Here is an 18414-nt window from a genome sequence, read left to right on the forward strand (position 1 = left end):
AACTGGTTTTTTTTTTTATATAATTTAGTTGCTAAACCCTACATTCGTCTGAGTGTGTGTTTTCTGTTCTGTCTTACTGCAGGAACTATGCAGAGTCTAAGATGAAGAAAAGTATAAAATTTACCTATTCCAGATATGCTCACAATTTTGTGGAGGAAACAATTAATTAATTAAAATATAGTAAAAAAAATAGCATAAAGTCATATTCAAAGTGCTATGGGACTGTGGAAGAGAAAAAATTCCATTCGCATGGTGCCTCATTGACTTTTCATTGAAGAAATATTACTAAGAAAACATTTAACTCTTATGTCAGATATGCTGAAATAAAAACACACGATCTCTATAGGAGTACCAAATTAAAGCACCAGAACAATTTTCGGCCACATAAATTACTTTGTTTCAGGTGCAGAAGGGTAATTAATATGGGAAGTGCTGAATTCAGAGACAATTTGCCATTATTAAAATTAGTGCTCTGTCAATCCAAAATCTCTGTTTCAGCAATCCTTTTGTGTTACTGCAGCTGTTTTTTGAGCTACCAGATCCAAGTGTTCCAGGAGATCCAACAGCAGTGAATGGGCTATACTTTTTAATCTATAATAGCAGACTGTAATCTGTAATGGTAGACTGTCAGGAGATGACACATGTTAAACACTCAAATCTCAAAGAACGGCTGTGACAGATAACCAAGGATGGAGCTGTTTTGGTACCGAGAAATGGACACTTGACAGGGATGTTTTTGTTCACAATGCTATTCATGTATTTAAAAATATAGCCTGCTGGCATGCAGATCAAATTTTGACAGCTTGGAAATTATACAACGTTTTTCTAGTTCAATACAAAAGACTGAGGTCTGCAAAGCCCATACTTATACTGGCATATAACAGAGAGTAGAAAATAGGAAGAAGACAGAAGTAGTAAAAAAAAAAAAAAAAACACGGTGAAATGGAGAGATCCAGTTTTTATCTTCTTATATAACCATTGCAAACCACCAAGGTCACAAGTCACTGAGATGACCATCACACAAGAGGGTCAGTCCCCAAACCAAAAATCATTTTAGCCACCTGACTCACTTTAATCAAAATTTTAGTACCCCTATTTTTAAATATTACAGTATGTGTTTTGATATTATTTGTCTATCATGATGTTTCAATAGAGGATTTATTCTAATACACCTAGTTTAGCATAAGCTGGAGAACCATTCATATCCTTTATACGACTTCTTTACTAAAAGGTGACAAAGGCAAAAAACAAACAAAAAAACAGATACTTTTAAATGAGGATCCAGTACCTCTTAAAAGTTAATTCAAATCGATATTGTAAGTGGATATTGACTTAACCCATGTTTAAAAAAGTTTTAACATAGGTATAAGCATTACCTCTATTAAAGTGTTTAGATAAAATAATTTTTAAAGGTACCATATCACTGTGAACTATTAAAGAAACACTATTGGAAAACATATGATTATATAATGTTTATTGAAAACTCTCACCTGTGTGACATTGAACCTTGCTTCCTGCAAGGTAGGGAATTCCATAAGAATATCTTAGCCAAAATCCATAACTCTAGCCACTTTTAGTTATAAGAACATTATAAATATTTTAAGTTGAAAGTTGTGATTTTAAATCCAAAGGGTTTTTTTTTTTGTTTTTTGTTTTTTGTTTTCTTATCTAAATGCTGGGTCTTCTTGTCTTCCCAGTAGCTTGGAGTTGGTTGGGTGTGCACACAAGTCTATGTGTGAATGTGCAAGTAAATGTGTGTGAGTGCATATGTGCATGAATGTACCTGCACATGTGTGTGAGAGAGAGTACATGCCTGAGTGTGCAAAATCTGGTGTCTGTTCTTGGCAGTGTATGTACTCTTTATCCATGAAATCCTTCTTGTTCTTGAACCAGCTTTCTAAAATAAATATAGGTACTCCAGCTTTATTTCATGTCAGCATGACAAATCTTTCTCCATCCTTTTACTTTTAATCCAGCTGAGTCATATTTAAAGTGGGTTTCTTGTAGACAATATATAATTGGATCTTTTTTTAAATCCATTCTTATAATCTCTATCTTTTGATTGGTGGATATAGTACATTTACAACTAATGTGGCAGTTGGATTCCTATCTACAATGTTATAACTGTTTACTATTTGTTTCATTTGCTCTTGCCCCTCTTTTTTGTCTTCTCTGGTTTTAACTGGACATTTTAAATGACTCCATTTTATTTTCTCTTTTAGCATATAATTTATACTTCTTTTAGAAGTCTTTTTGGGGCGTTCCTGTCGTGGCTCAGTGGTTAACAAATCCGACTAGGAACCATGAGGTTGCGGGTTGGATCCCTGGCCTTGCTCAGTGGGTTAAGGATCTGGCGTTGCCATGAGCTGTGGTGTAGGTTGCAGATGCAGCTCAGATCTGGCATTGCTGTGCCTCTGGCGTAGGCTGGTGGCTATGGCTCCAATTCAACCCCTAGCCTGGGAACCTCCATATGCTGTGGGAATGGCCCTAGAAAAGGCAAAAAGACAAAAAATAATAATAATTAATTAAAAAAATAAAAGTCTTTTAATGGTGGCCCTTGAGTTTACAATATGCATTTTTAACTAACCTGAGACAACTTTCAAATACCACTATATTGCTTTATATGCAGTGCGGGTACCTTATAACAGAATATTCACAATTCCTCCCTCCCATTCCTTATGACATTCTGTAACTGTAAAATGAGTAGTTTAAAGCATAAAAATATACTTTAAAAGATTGAAAAGGTGGTTAATTTACAGAAAGCACATTGGGATAATTTCAACCTTTGTCTGCCAGCTGTTGCTAAGAAATTCCTTGTCCCACTTTTGTTCCATTCCATTAATTTGGCAAATCCCTATTTCTGGAAGAATTCAACTGTTTGCTTCCTTCAGATCTATAGCTGCCTTCTAATTGACAAAATGCTCGAGAATATCATACGAATTGGAGTCTCTATAAATTTATGAAGACTTACTAGGGCCCTCAGAGGAGAGATAGCAAGAGCTTGTGCTTCCTTTTTTAATTTTCTATCTGAATCTCTATAGTCACTCTTTTAAAGTTTTTATTTCTCTTAATTTTTTCTTCTATCCATTCTTCCATTTTTCCCTGTTGTGTAAATTATTCCAGTATACATCCATTTATCTAAGCCAGAAACTGAGTGTCATCTTTGATCACTTCTTTGTTTCACCTTTCATGTATAATCAAACAAATCATAAGAGATTCATTATCTTTCTTCCATCTTTATTGACATAAATTGACATATAGCTTTGTGTAAGTTTAAGACATACAACAAGGCGGATATTTATATATCATGTGATATGTATATCACAAAATGATTACAACAGTAAGGTTAGTTAACTCAAATACCTCACATAATTATTGTGTGTGTGTGTGTGTGTGTGTGTGTGTGTGTGTAGAACAATTAGATTTACTCTCTTGGCAATTTTCAAGAATACAGTATCATTAACCATAATCACTGTCATGCGTTAGTTCCTTAGAACTATTCCTCTCACAACCTGAAGTTTGTATTGTTTGACAAATAACTCCCCTTTTCTCCTGCCCTAGAATCCCTCATAACCACCATTTGACTCTCTGTTACTATGAGTTTGGCTTTTTGAGATTACACATATAAGTAAAATCACATGGCATTTGTCTTTTTCAGTTTGCCTTATTTCATTTAACAGAATCCCCTCAAAGTCTATCCATATTATCTCAAATGGCAAGATATCCTTCTTTCTCATGGTTGAATAATATTCCATGATCTCCATGTCTTAGGGGTCAGTTATTGGAAGATTATTGTGATCCTTTGGTATTTCCTTGATTTTTCATGTTCCTTTAAATCTTGCATCTCTATCCTCACATTTGAAGTAGCAATAACCTCCTCCAGTCTTTAGAAACTGACTTCGGGAAAGATACCTTCCCACAGCCCTTTTAGGGATCTGAGGTTTTCTCAGTTCTTCTATAAATACACTTGCTCCACACTTTTTCTTCTCTCTTTTGAGAGAATTCTTAAACTTGTATGTTTCTCTTCATCCTGCAATACACCCCAGGCTGGATTCTGACAGTCTTCCTTTTGTTTTCCCAGAGGTGGAGCTGAAGTTCAAATATGTGGCTTCTTGACAGCCTTCAGAATCTGCCTGGTTTTCTATGCATGCTCACTGTCTACCAAGGCTCTTCCTGCCCTCAGGCACATGCACTGAGAGCTGGCCACAGGGTTGTGTAGGGGTGAGGCACGCAGAGTGCTGGGGGTTTCCTGTTGGCCATTTGGGGGAATCTGCTGACAAGCATGACCAGAGGCTTCTGGATGGGTTTCTTGAAGGAATCTGAGCAGTGGTTAGAATCCACAACCCTTGAATCCCCTGGAGAGTCTTATCTGCCACTCTCCCAGTCTCTTCCCACCTCCTAGTCACAGAGCTCCTGACTCAGGACCCTGGATGAGGTGAGAGACAAATGGGCTTCCTTGGCAGTATCCTGCACAGCTGGGGTCCCTGGGTGCATCCTCACAAGCTCTCACTTTCTTCCTCAGAAGAAATTATAGGTTGAGAAAAATCTCTCTTGGCCCTGAACTGTGCTGTCTTAGGGGAGAGGTGGTGTGGGAGACACTCAATCTCTTTCTCTTACCTTCTCCATTGCATCCAATTTTTTTTTTTTTTTTTTTTTGCTTTAGTGAGTAGTGTGCTGGAACTTCTCCACCAGAACCTAAACTTCCAAAAGGGCTCTCCCATCAATGGGTGATTGTCTACGACAATGTTCTCCAGGGACTCCTAGACCAAATCAAAGAGGGGCTGGACTCTGTGAACAGGCCATTGCAGGGACCACACTGTGTGCCTATTACCCAACCCACAGGTGGGATAGACTCCTTCCAGGTCCCTTGGCATATGATGCTCCATCTCACAGCTCTCTCAAAGACACTCATGTCCATGGATGTATGTCAGTTTGTTGTTTGAAGGAGAGACATGAGTCAGGGACATCTTATTCAGCTACATTGCTGGCATCACTCCTCAAGATTGATTAACATTATCTGAGTTTGTTTCATTTCTCTCCTTTCCCAAGGCCACTGGCCAGGTCATCATTTTCTCTCCATTATGTGGCTATGAAAATCTCCTATATTACTCCTGACCTCCAATCTTCACTTTTCCTCTTAAGATAATCATGGTTTATTTCCTAAAATGCATATCTGACTATGTCTCATCACTACTCAGTGTCTGTCAATGTTTCCCGTTCTTCTTAGGATTAAAATTCAAACCGATCACTATGAACTGGTCTTTTCTTTTCTCTTGCTTCCCTATACCTTTGCATGGACAACCTTGCACTTTTAGTTTCTAGAAGGTAAATTTGCACCAACTGCCTTGCACACATACAGTTCTTTCATCTAATGCATGACTTCAGCCTCATGTTACCCACTCCTACTGCAACCCATTCTCTTACCTAAAGTGACCCTAGATCACTATTTTTCACATCTTAGCTCCAAACTTCTTTTTTTCAAGATTTGCACAAGTCTTGGATCAATGCCCAACCCGATGAGTCTGTGTAATGTCATAGAGCAGGGAATTTCCACATCACATTGTATCAGATATGCTATGTGTTTACATCACACTTAACCTTAATAGAAACTATTCATAATTTATTCACAATTATATCTCCAGTTCCTAATTGACTGGCACTTAGTAAGCATTTAATAAATGTTTATCAGTTGGTTGATTGAATAAATAAAAATTACATTTTTTTTTCTTGAATATTGTTGAACTCTGAGGCCGTTAGTATAGCTTATGCCAATTACTAATAGACATATTTTTTCCACCCAGGGACTGAACTACCTGTGATTATTCCTGGCATTATAAATTTGCACTTTGATGATTTTTAAGTGTCATTATTGCAACATGTTGGAAAGGAGATTTGATCTCTTGAAAGAAAGTAATGTTAAGTAGCTTTGGTTGTTTGTCTCTGCTTGTATAAAAATGGTAGATCTTTGTTCAAAATCAGGGCATTCTCAAAGGAAATTACTGCAACATCTAAAAACTTGACTATTAAAGCAAAACAAAACACAAATATATGCAATAACGATATGGTCGTGAGCATGTGTTGCCTTTTAATGACTTAGGCCTCTATTAATGTACAAGAAAAATGGAGAGTAAAGCTCCTGCTCACTGATGTAGAGCAGGAGCCTTCTGTTCTTTGTTAGAACAGTTGCCCTATTTATGGCTGCTTTGACGAAGTCACTGCCCAACTTCTGTATTCAGGAAGATCACTGTTTACACCCTAGTTGGTCTTGAATCAAAACAGTTCGGATTTGTTAATAATTCACTAACCAAATATTATGACTGAAAAACTGGGACACTGGTAAATAATCAGATGCAGAATGGAACTTCTGTTGCATTCAGTCTGATAATGGAAATGGAAAACACAAATAAAAATGCAATTTAGCAATTCATCGTATCCTGTTAAATGCCAGCTATTTTCAGGAATTTAGGATGGAGTGTTTTGTTCCCCCCCACACACATACACATCTTTAGAATAAGGGGAATCATTAGAAAGCAATAAAGTTATTTCACATTTTCTACTAGCAAACCAGTGTATGGTACCATGGATTCAGTTGCCTATTCAATAAATATTTGTTGTGCATCTAGTATCGCAAGACATCTTACAAACCCTGAAGATATAGCAGCAGTAGAGTGTCTGGACTCAAGGTGCTTACCTTCTCACATGGGAATGAGGGAATAGACAGTTAATAACTAAACAAATATACAATATGTCAGGCAGTGAGTGCCTTGAAGGGCAAGGGAGAAGACTAGGGGTGTTCTTTGATTTAGGGTGCATAGGAGTAGTGCAAAGCAGATGTCAGCTCATCAAGCTATTAACTCCTGAGTACTGTCTATTTCTAAAATCTCCTTGTTGCACTTTTTGAAATGAAACAAAGGATTCGGGTTAACAATCTCCTCCTATATTGATTTTTTAACTGCAACTCTCAAAGGTAATTCTGGGGGATAAAATTTGCCTTTATTAAGAAAGTAGATGAAGACTACAAAGGAGCTTCATGTACTAGGTATCAAACTTAGTGATTTTTACTCTGGTATACATGTATCCAACATTTTCTGATACCAGAAATCACAGCAATTAACAGAAGCATGGTACATGCAGTTATTTCAGTGAAACAAAGAGACATCTACTTTGCTTACAAAAGATATTATCTCTGAGATAATCAACTAATTAAAAATTATATTTGGGTATGTTAACTATGCCATAGTTACCTTAATTAAATATGTATAATGATGATAAATTTTATACAATGTTTTTCATTTTGCAGAATGTATTAAAAGATCCCAACTCATTTGAGTATCACACACAACTGTAAACTAAGTTATTGTTTCCATTTACAGCAGAGAAATTAATTGATATCATAAGGCAGAGAAAGTCCTCTGTGTCAGAAATCTAGGCATTCTGGTTCCAAATTTCATGTAGAACTGCCCCACTGTTTGCCAGCCAAACTCATGTGAATTATAAAGCAACCCAAAGCCCTTTCTCTATGTTTTCTGACTTAAGCAATAAGGACCCCCAGGGTAACATTTTGATTACTATCTCTTTTGTTTTTTTTTTTTTAAACTGTTTGATTAGGATTATTTTTTTCATTGAACCGTTCCAAATTCAAAACAAAGGATTAGTCTTTTTATACATTCAAGGAAAGTCTTCCTTTTAATAGTCAAGGCTATGGGATGTTAAAACATTAAGAATAGTTATTAATTATAAATGCCTATGGTGGAGTTCCTGTGGTGGTGCAAATCAGACTAGTATCCATGAAAATGCGTGGTCAATCCCTGGCCTCACCCAATGGGTCAGGGATCTGGCATTGCTATGGCTGTGGTGTAGACCAGCAGCAACAGCTCAGATTCGACCCCCTAGCCTTGGAACTTCCATATGCACTAGGTGTGGCCCTAAAAAGCAAAAAAAAATTTGAACTAAAAATAAAAAATAAATGCCTGTGGTGATGTACATCTTACATGAACCTACATTGAAAGTCACATGGAGCAAAAGAGCTCCCTCTGCTTAGGGAGGTATCCTGAATATTTGAATCAATAGCTGGAGTTTATCAGTAGAGGTTTAAAGACTTGAACTAAAATCATTCTACTTTTTTTCCTGTCCATCTGCCTTACAGCTGGTGAGATGTGTTCTATTTTGGAGCTTTCTTTGCTTCTCTTTCTTCCTTTTATTCTCTTCCTTCCTGCCTACCTGCCTTCTTCCCTTCCTCCTTCCTTTCCTTCTTTCCTTCTCTGTTCCTTTCTTCTTTTTCTTCTCATCTTTTTCTTTCTCCTTCTAAAGTAGTTCTTAGAGGAGTACATCTCAAAAGGTCTATTAAAATCAAACATATTTCTTTAAGATTGGAAGGTTGGATTTACCTTCAATTTCTATAATACATATCTATTAAGAAATATGCTAATCTTCACAAATAAAATAACCACTACTCTCTCTTCAGCGTGTTTTGTCTTGAAATATTCAGAGTCAATAATCAGTTCAAATGTATGTGTGTAGAGATATAAACATTGAAATATTGACTTTTATTTCTTGCAGTTCTAAAAAAATGTTTAATGTGTAAATGAAATTTTATGTTGGATCAATTCTAGGAAGAGCACATAAAGAAATGTTAGCTTTAACCAAGAATTGTTACAAATTAAATCTACCAGGTAATTAAAATGATAAAAAAGAAAAAGCAGAAAATAATATTTAGATGAACTGGTAGCCAAATTTTCGGAGAGAACCTCGGGTGTGCAAGAGCAGTGACTGTCAGTTCACATGTACATGTTTGAACACTTATTTGCTGGGATTCCCTCTGTAGTCTCAGAAAGCTCACCTGAACCCTTTGATCTTCATTTCCTTTTCTCTAAAATACAGTGAGTTCCTAGAACTTCATCAAGCAAAACAACAAAAATGAGCGTAAAACCCCATGGCAAAGTCATACAAATAAATCAATGATATGATTCAACAGCATCATGTATTAAAAAAATGATCAATCATTAACTAATCATTCAATACTTAATACATGTTTTTAATTAAAGTATAATTTACAATCTTGTGCCAACTTCTGCTGTACAGCAGTGACCCAGTCATACATATATACATTTTTTTCCTCATACTATCTTCCATCATGTTCTCTCATAAGAAACTGGATATAGTTCCCTGTGCTGTAGAGTAGCACCTCATTATGTATCTACTTTAAATGTAATAGTTTGCATCTACCAACGTCAACTTTATTTTTTTAAATAGAGAGGTATTTCTCAATAATGAATTCCAAGCTAATTGCAGGTTTTTAGATCAAGTGGAAGAATAATATAATTGTATTAGGTTTAGGCAAATATCCCTTACTTTTGGTGTCTGAGACCATAGCTATATGCATACACCAAGTTATTAGTTGCCCAGGACCAAAAAGGCAGTTCTTGGGGGGTGCCTCTGATTATTGCACAACAATTGTGTCATAAGTATTTAAATCTAGAAGTATACTGGCATTCAAATTGGTAATTAGTCTTACATGCTTAGCATCACCTATGTGGTTCCAGCCTATATTCAGAATAAAGGCATACGATTGCCTTTTATAGGAAAAATACAACTGCAACACCAGAGCCCATCCGATGAGCCATCAGAGATGCCTTCCCCTATGTTCCATCTATCTTCACATTTTTTAAGAACTAAAAGCCTAATCAATAATTTAACAAGCTAATGGACATATTTTTAAACACAATGGACTCACTCGAAAAGCAGCATACTAGCAGGACCACAGGGGCAAAAATGGAAATGAACTGCTAACATTTAATGTTTATCTTGAAAAGTTCTGTGCTATGTCATGAACATAGGGCACGCTGCTTTAAAACAGGATACATCTCTTCCTTGCTTGGCAAAGCTATTGTTTCTTTCTGTGTTTGTTACAATAATGTGTTTTTCCTATGAACCAGGTGTCTGACTACTCTGTAAATTATTTCATTTTAGAGGCAGTAGAAGGCCTAAAACTGATATCCAAGTATCTAATGTGTACTTTAAATAAGAATATATATTCTAAAAATGATTTTTTTTTCTTTTTACAGCCACACCTATAGCATATACAAATTCCCGGGCTAAGGGTCGAATCAGAGATGCAGCTGCCGGCCTACACTATGGCCAAGGCAATGCAGGATCAGAGCTGCATCTGCAACCTACGCCACAGCTTGCAGCAATGATGGATACTTAACCCACTGAGGGAGGCCAGGGATCAAACCCACATCCTCATGGGGACTATGTTGGGTTCTTAACTTCCTGAGCCACAATAGGAACTCCTAAAAGTGATTTTAAATACCAATTTAAGACACTATACTCGATATTCTGGTTATGGATCTAACATCCATATAATTTACAATGACACTGTGTTTGTCATAAATGTAGGAAAAGCCAGGAAAATATTCTGGTATTGGCAGTCTCCAAGTAATGTAACTCAATTTAGAGAGAGTTGATGCTTCATTTTCTGGTTGAAAGGAAAACTTTATTTTGTATTTTCCCCCTTTTCCTTTATCCTTTCTAGTTAGTAAGAGAGGCAAAGTAAAATGTTATACAAAACAAATGTGTGACTTGCAACTCAAGATTTGGAAGAACAGCTCCTTGCCCACATTTGTGTAATACTATTCTGTTTGTGGCTACAATGGGCAGTGCTTTTACCCACATTTAAGGCTTATCCTCTAGGGTTCTTTCATTTTTATTCAATTCCCTGTTATCAAGATTTATTCATCACTGTATTTAAAACTTCCTTTTTCTCTGGACTATAGATACATCATTAAATGGATTTGTTCCACAGGTAATGATCTTCCTAAATTTAGCACATGCATATTGCATCTGGCATCAAGAAACACTGTTGTATATTTCTAATGAATAATTATGAGAGTGCCTTCAAGCTTGGTTTTTAATTTTTACAACAGACAAAGAATTTAGATTTGTTTCATTTTCAGTTATAGTGGAGTTGAGAGTACTGATTGTTGAGGAAGGGTCAATGCAAGATCAAGACAGCCCAGAGGCCAGGTTGGTGACAGACTCCAGGACTTTGGTGACTCATCCGGAAGGCCTTCTGCAGGTGGCCTACTCACATTATTGGCATTTGATATCTTATTCTTAAACTCATCCATTGAACATGATGTCCTTGCCTGTCTTTATCATGTGAGAGGTAAAGCACTGCTTATCTGAATCCATGAAGATCTCTGAGCTGCAATATTTGGAGGTACAGTGGGTTTGCATCTATAGAGCATTTGTACCTTTTCTAGGTGATGCTCTGGGGAGTATTGAGCAAGAATAGTCCTACTATATATATAAGGAAATAACAATTAAAATAAATAAATAATATCCCAGGATAAGTGGAAGAACCACACAGTCCTGCAAAAAATAGCAATATGTTATGTCTGCAAAAAATTATTTGCTGCTACTTCATACTGCATTTCTTTCGTCTTCCCTTATTTATACTTCAAACCACATCCACTCTTAATTCGTCTTGTTTTTCCTAACTCTCCAAATAGGTTTTGTTTTTTTATGAACAAGTCATTTGGCCATAAATACTAAAACTAAAATGTTCTGCCTGCGCCATAGGTGCTTTTAGCAAGTTAAATGTGTACTTTTAAGCTGCGCTTGCAGAATTTTTCTTCTTAAAGTACAGTCAATTGACCATGTACCAGCACTAATTTATTTCTAACCAGTAAGGCATGTACACATGCTGCCCTGTACACAGTGATTGCAACCCTCCTGGCCAGAGTGTCATTTTTTTCTCAGCAAAGGAGCATTTAAATGCAGATGTGTGCCTCAGCTTAGAACCACGTAGCATCTCCAGACTTTGCTTCCTTCCAAAGTGGATTTTTCCATTTGCCCTGCATCACTGTAATACTTCCTTCAGAAAGCAAAGCTTGTTCTCCTCAGGAAATTCTGGATAAATGACTTAGAACTAGTGGACCACAAAATCTTTTAAAAGCATTATGGTAATACGTAATACCCTAACAAAATAGTATACATCTGCCCATGATATAAAAATAATCTTTACAATATTCTCCAAGTAGTATTTTTATTTACATTTTTGTCAGATTTTAGACACTTACAGATGCCTTAAAGTTCTGTCTTAAAATAACAGCCATCTCTAGACTAGAGGTCAGGTGGTAGATTTCTAAGACATTGTAATATTTCTTCAGGCATTCGGCCTGCTGCCTGGTTTTTCATAATTTCAGTCCTGAGAAACTGTAATTATCCTGGAGAATACTACTTACACTGTCTTATTTCTTAATTACAGTAATGACATGAGATAAATGCATACTTATTGGGATCAAATGCATATTATTTTGTGGTGATTTACAAAGACGTTCTCATGACAACAATTGCAATTATAAGGTCATCAACCACTGATACTTGTTATGTCTAGAAACTCTATAATTAAATCCTGCCAAGAGGGTACTTCCTATTTGGAAAAGGAAAAAAGAAAAAAAGAGCTTAAGAGTGAGAGTTTGGCCAATGTAAAAATCAGTGACATAGTTACCCTGAACCTATTCAAATGATTCCACATGAACCTCAAGATCATTCTATCAACTAACATTTGAAGGGTTTAATTTAAATTTCTATCTACATAAGCTATATAAAGAATATTCTTTAAAATAGTTTTTATCTTATTTGACCTTTGGGGTAAAAAGCTTTGAATACACCCTGGGGGGAAAGGGGGTGGGAAATGGACTGGAAATATGATAGGAGTGATACTGCCTTCAAAGACAAATTTGCAGTCTCTCAGTAAAATTTTTGTCAAATACTATAATTGGTTGTCTTAGAAGTTTTCATGTAAAAGTCCAAAAATAATTTATGTTGTCATTCCAATTTTTAAAAAAGAAAAAAAAAACTTTAAGTTGCCAAATAATACTTACATAGATTTTCCAATTTCTCCTATTGGTAGATGTTCTTTATCTTTTATTTTTCAAAAAGGAAAAAATCTTGAATGTAAAACTCTATACATAAAACTGTTTGGGTGAAGGTTTCAGGTATATCATCTGTCAGATTTGAGAATCAAATTGCCTAGGGGTATTTTGTTGTTGTTTTGTTTTTTGGTTTGTGTGTTTGTATGTTTTTAATTTATGGCTGCATATGTAAATTTCTGGGCCCGAGATTGAATCCGAGCTGCAGCTGTCACCTATGCCACATACACACTGCACAGGATCAGGGATCGAATCCTCACCTCTGCCAGGATCTGAGCCACTGCAGTTGGATTCTTAACCCACCGCGCCACGGCAGGAACTTCCAAACTGCCTAGGTTTTAAATTCTGCTCTGCCATTGATTGGATGTGGAACTTGAACAAATTATTTAACTGTGCCTCATCTGCAGAAAGGGGCAATAACTGTACCTACCTTATAAAATTGTTGTTAAGGACTTATTTCATAAATGTAAAGGACTTAGATTCATGCTTTGCATGTAGTGAGCACTATATACTTTTTAGATGATATTTTATGTAGTTTAGGATATTAAGGACAGTGGGCCAAGCTCTCCGACGTTTCTCCCCACCTTTAGCCATGATGAGGAGTATTTCTAATCATTTTAATGTGTTTTCCTTAGAGAATCCTTTTTAGCATTCTAGTAAAGGGCATTCCATAAACCTGATACTTTTAACTTATACTACCTTACCAGAGTATTGATTTCTTTTAATTCTTGTGCAAGCCAGTGCTCTATTTTTTTTAATTCTAGTTTTATTGAGATATAATTGACATATAGGACTGTATAAGTTTAAGGTGTACAGAACAATGATTTGACTTAAAATACATTATGAAATGATTGCCACGATAAGTTTAGTGAATACCCATTGTCTTATATAGATACAAAATTAATTAGAAAATAAATATTTTTACTCATGATGAGAACTCTCAGGATTTACTCTCTTCACAATATTCATATATAAAATAGAGCAGTATGAATTATATTTATCACGTTATACATTGCATCCTTCCTAGTTATTTATTTTATAACAAAGTTTGTACCTGTTGACTGCCTTCATTCAAGTCTTCCTCCCCTTACTTCTGGTAGCCACAAGTCTGATCTCTTTTTCTATGAGTTTGTATTTGCTTGTATGTTTTAGAGATTTAATTGGCCCACCACAGAATGTTAGGTCCTGGTCCATGTCATAGTGATTTGTTATTTCTATACATTTCAAGGTGATCACCATGATAAGTCTACTTACATCTGTCACCATACAAATATATTACCTATTTATTGACTATATTCTCCGCACTGTACACTTCATAACCATAAGTCATTTATTTTGCACCTGGAAGTTTGTACCTCTTAATCTCCCTCACTTATTTCTCCCCTCCCTTCAGCCCCTTCTTCTCTGGCAACTGTATTACGACTTTGTTTTGGTTTTGTTATATCTATTCATTTGTTTTGTTCTTTAGATTCCACATATAAGTGAAATCATGTGGTGTTTGTCTTTCTCTGTCTGACTTATCTCCTTAGCATAGTACCTTCTAGGTCCATCCATGTTGTCACAAGTGGCAAGATTTCATCCTTTATGACTAAGTAATATCCCATTGTGCGTATATGTATATATGTATGTGTGTGTATGTACCACATTATCCATTCCTCTATTGATGGGCATCTAGATTGCTTCCATATCTTAGCTATTATAAATAATGCTGCAATAAACATATGGGTACATATATCTTTTTTTAACTAGATATGTTCTTAGAATAAATACTCAAGACTAGAAATTCTGGATTATATGGTAGTTCTATTTTTAATTTTTTGAGGAATCTCCATACTATTTTCCATGGTGGCTGCAGCAGTTTATATTCCCAGCAACAGTACATGAGAGTTCCCTTTCCTCACACCTTCTTCAACACATATTATACTTAAGTCTTTTTTTATAATAGTCATTCAGACATGTATGAGATGATATCTTATTGTGGTTTTGATTTGTGTTTCCCTGATAATGATGTTGAGCATCTTTTCATGTTACTGTTGGCCATCTGTATGTCTTCTTTGGAAAAATGTCTATTCAGATCCTCTGCCCATTTTTCAGTTGATTTTTGGGGGGTTTTTTGATAATGAGTTGTATGAGTTCTTTGTATATTTTTGGTATTAACCCAATATGCTCTATTATTTTTAAGAAAAATAAGGTGTCCTCTTGGGGCATTCATAGTTATCTTAAGACATATTAGATCTTCGGAACAAGAATTCTACAATATAAAATTTTTTGCATGGCTAACAATTCTAACCAGGTTGTAGTGACGTGATATTAAAATGGCTTAGTGAAAACCCATTTTTATTTCCAAAATAGTCCTAACAGCCTAAATCAGCCTACCAAAAAACATAAACCCTTAGGAAAAATTCAGTGAGCAACTGTACAAAAATTAGAGCCATGTGGCACTTGATTTTCCATATATATATATATATATATATATATATACACATATATAAATATATATATACACACACATATATATATATATACACACACACATATACATAAATATACTGACCTGTGGGTATTATTTTTCTGATTAATTTAATGTATTTCTTTTAATGTTATTCTTAACATTAAAAATTGTTCTGAAATATTTACATATCTAAATAATAAGTAATAAAATATATTTTTAAGATACATATATGTGTTGTGAAGTTGAGAAGCATGTACAAATATGGTAGAGAATGAAGAACTCCCTTCTTATGAGTTGCATTAGTAATTTCTGCAATTTAGATCAAGATTATGCAGGTTCTCCTTTTTTAGTTTTTTTTTTTTTCATTCTAACACTCCTTGATGGACTGTATATTAGATTATAATCTGTAATTATATTTAAAATTTTTGTTATTCTTTCAAGAGCGATCAGTCTAGATTTTACTTTTTCCTAGTCTCTGATCCACAAAAGTACAATATACAAATGTTACGATATTTTTAGAGTTAATAAGGAGGTATGAAAAATCTTAAAAGAATTAATGAGTACGGAAGAGTTTTTAGCTAAATACAATCAGTTTCTGTGCAAATATTAGTGATTTCTTTATTGCAGCAAAAATTCTTCATTGAACCACAAAAAGACAACTTTTCTTGAGTCTGATTTCATTTCAATCTTTATACATATTTATATCAAAAAAGCTCTGGAACAATCATTTAATTTTAGAATTGGTCTTATACTGGTTCTTTACTAGGCTGGGATTTATTACACTGTTGGATTTGATGGTGTTGATTCCACAATGGGGAAAAAAGCTGATATGTAAAGTAGTACGATACTTTTGACAAACAATGAAAGGATGTCAATCCCAATTTCTTTTTTTTTTTTTTTTTTTTTTTTTTGTCTTTTTGCCTTTTCTAGGGCCCATCCTGCGGCATATGGAGGTTCCCCAGGCTAGGGATCGAATCAGACCTGTAGCCGTCGGCCTACGCCAGAGCCACAGCAACGCAGGATCCAAGCTGCATCTGCGACCTACACCACAGCTCACGGCAACACCTGATCCTTAACCCACTGAGCGAGGCCAGGGATCGAACCCGCAACCTCATGGTTCCTAGTCGGATTCATTAACCACTGTGCCAACACAGGAACTCCTCCCAATTTCTATTTTAAGAGTGGGTTTAAGTTGACTTTGAAATAGAAATCCAATGTGTGGCTTTCTACCTGTATTAGTCTTTGCAAGCTGTAGGAACAAGACCCCACAGATTGGGTGGTTTAAAAAACAGAAATTTATTTTCTCACAGTTCTGGAGCCTGGCAGTGCATGATCGAGATGTCAGAAAATTCAATCTCTTCCTGACTAGACGATATCCACCCTCTGACTGTTTTCTGCATTGGCCTCTTCTCTGTGCACTAGCTGGAGGGAAAGAGAAAGAGATAGAGGGAGAAGTGGGGCCGGAGGGGAGAAGATGCACTGTGGTATCTCTCTCTTTTCCTATAAGGGCCCCAGAACTAACCTTTAATTACCTCGGTAAAGGATCTGTTTGGGGGGGTTACATTAACACTGGGGGTTACAATTTCAACACAAATCTGTGGAGGAAAATAATTCAGATGGTAACATCACCTAAAGTAATAATTGTACCTCTCATGAAATTCCATGTTTAGGTGTGGTACTGTGCCTAGAACATCTATGCCGCTTCTTAGCATGTGCATATGATATTATGGTCATTGTTGTATATTTTTCAGATCAGCATTTTCATGACTCACTTGTCAAACTATGGGAATGACCGCCTAGGGTTGTATACCTTTGTGAATCTGGCCAACTTTGTGCAGAGCTGGACCAACCTGAAATTGCAAACTCTGCCTCCAGTGCAACTAGCCCATAAGTACTTTGAGCTCTTTCCTGAGCAAAAGGACCCTCTCTGGCAGGTAAGTGAACATTCTTTCCTGCAGTAAAAGAAAAGGAATGAGCAATATGTTAGCGCTGAATTTGCGTTAGGAACTCTGTGGGAGATACTGAAACTGCCATTTAATGCAAATTTCTTTGGTATCCAGTAGTTTCATTCTCTTCAGTAACATTTTTTATTTGTTTTTTGGATTAAGTGTTTGTATTTTTGGTTTGTTTTTCTGGAGTTTTGTTAGTTGGTTGGACAGTTTGGAAGTTTTACATCGAGGATGTTGCTTTACTGTTGGTGTTTTCTCAAAATCAATCACCTTGACTTGCATTTAGTGTGAGCATTAACTAGCAGTGACATGGGTAGGTATCAGATATCTAGGAAGATCAAAGCCAAGAGCCACCATATTCTAAGGCCCTGTAACTACAGGTTGTGATGTAGAACCTGTTATGTATGTGTACAATGCAGAGAGTATAAATAAAAAAGGGAAAAGCAATTTTTACTTCAATATTAACTTGCTCATACAGATTCTGTTTTTAATATGTCTTCATGGTTTCTTAACCTGATCTTTCACTAGAATCAGTCTATTGATAAAGAAGGAATTGTCAGTTTTAGGATTGCCTTTGCAAATAATTTTATGTGAGAACCACTGAGCCTCAGCGTACGAAAATGTAAACTATCTGCTTCTTAGTGGTTATCTAGGAAAATGCTGCCCCCCACTTTCTTGGTTCTTTCTGCATCAGATTACATTGACCCACACAGTCAATAAGCTGACTGCAGAGAGCAATCAGATAGTCCCCTGCTAAGTAGTCAGTAGAGGAGAAGCATCATCACTAATGAGAAATCACGGTCAAACAGGCTTTTTGCCATCCTCTCTCTCTCCCCTGTGTTTTTCTTTATTCCATAACCCATGTTCCATGCCCCTGTGTGTCTATATGGCCAAGAAATCATCCGCTGTATGTTTATTAAGCATCTACTATGTATAAGGCAAGGCTAGTTGTCCTAGAGAATGCAAGGAGTAATTGCAATATTTTCTCTCAAAGTCAGTGAAACATTTCCTTGTTATGCTTTTCACTGTTATTTATTTCAAAATGTGTTTTAAAAATGCCACCGTAAGTCATAAT

The 18414-nt window shown here is 35.9% G+C and overlaps 1 protein-coding gene across 2 annotated transcripts in view; it reads left to right on the forward strand.

The window, feature by feature from the left end:
- The window catches only part of NDST4 (N-deacetylase and N-sulfotransferase 4), a 243333-nt gene that overhangs the window by 189404 nt on the left and 35515 nt on the right, over positions 1-18414 (forward strand). For both annotated transcript variants that reach the window (XM_021101659.2, XM_084973092.1), the window contains one exon: positions 17142-17324. In XM_021101659.2, coding sequence (XP_020957318.2) covers positions 17142-17324 — 183 coding nt within the window. The remainder of the gene's footprint in view (positions 1-17141; positions 17325-18414) is intronic.

The sequence above is a fragment of the Sus scrofa genome, chromosome 8 (genome assembly GCF_054392235.1).
Source record: "Sus scrofa isolate SSC_HxYL_T2T_F1_AM1 chromosome 8, Sscrofa_HxYL_maternal_Yorkshire_Landrace_v2.0, whole genome shotgun sequence".
NCBI lineage: Eukaryota > Metazoa > Chordata > Mammalia > Artiodactyla > Suidae > Sus > Sus scrofa.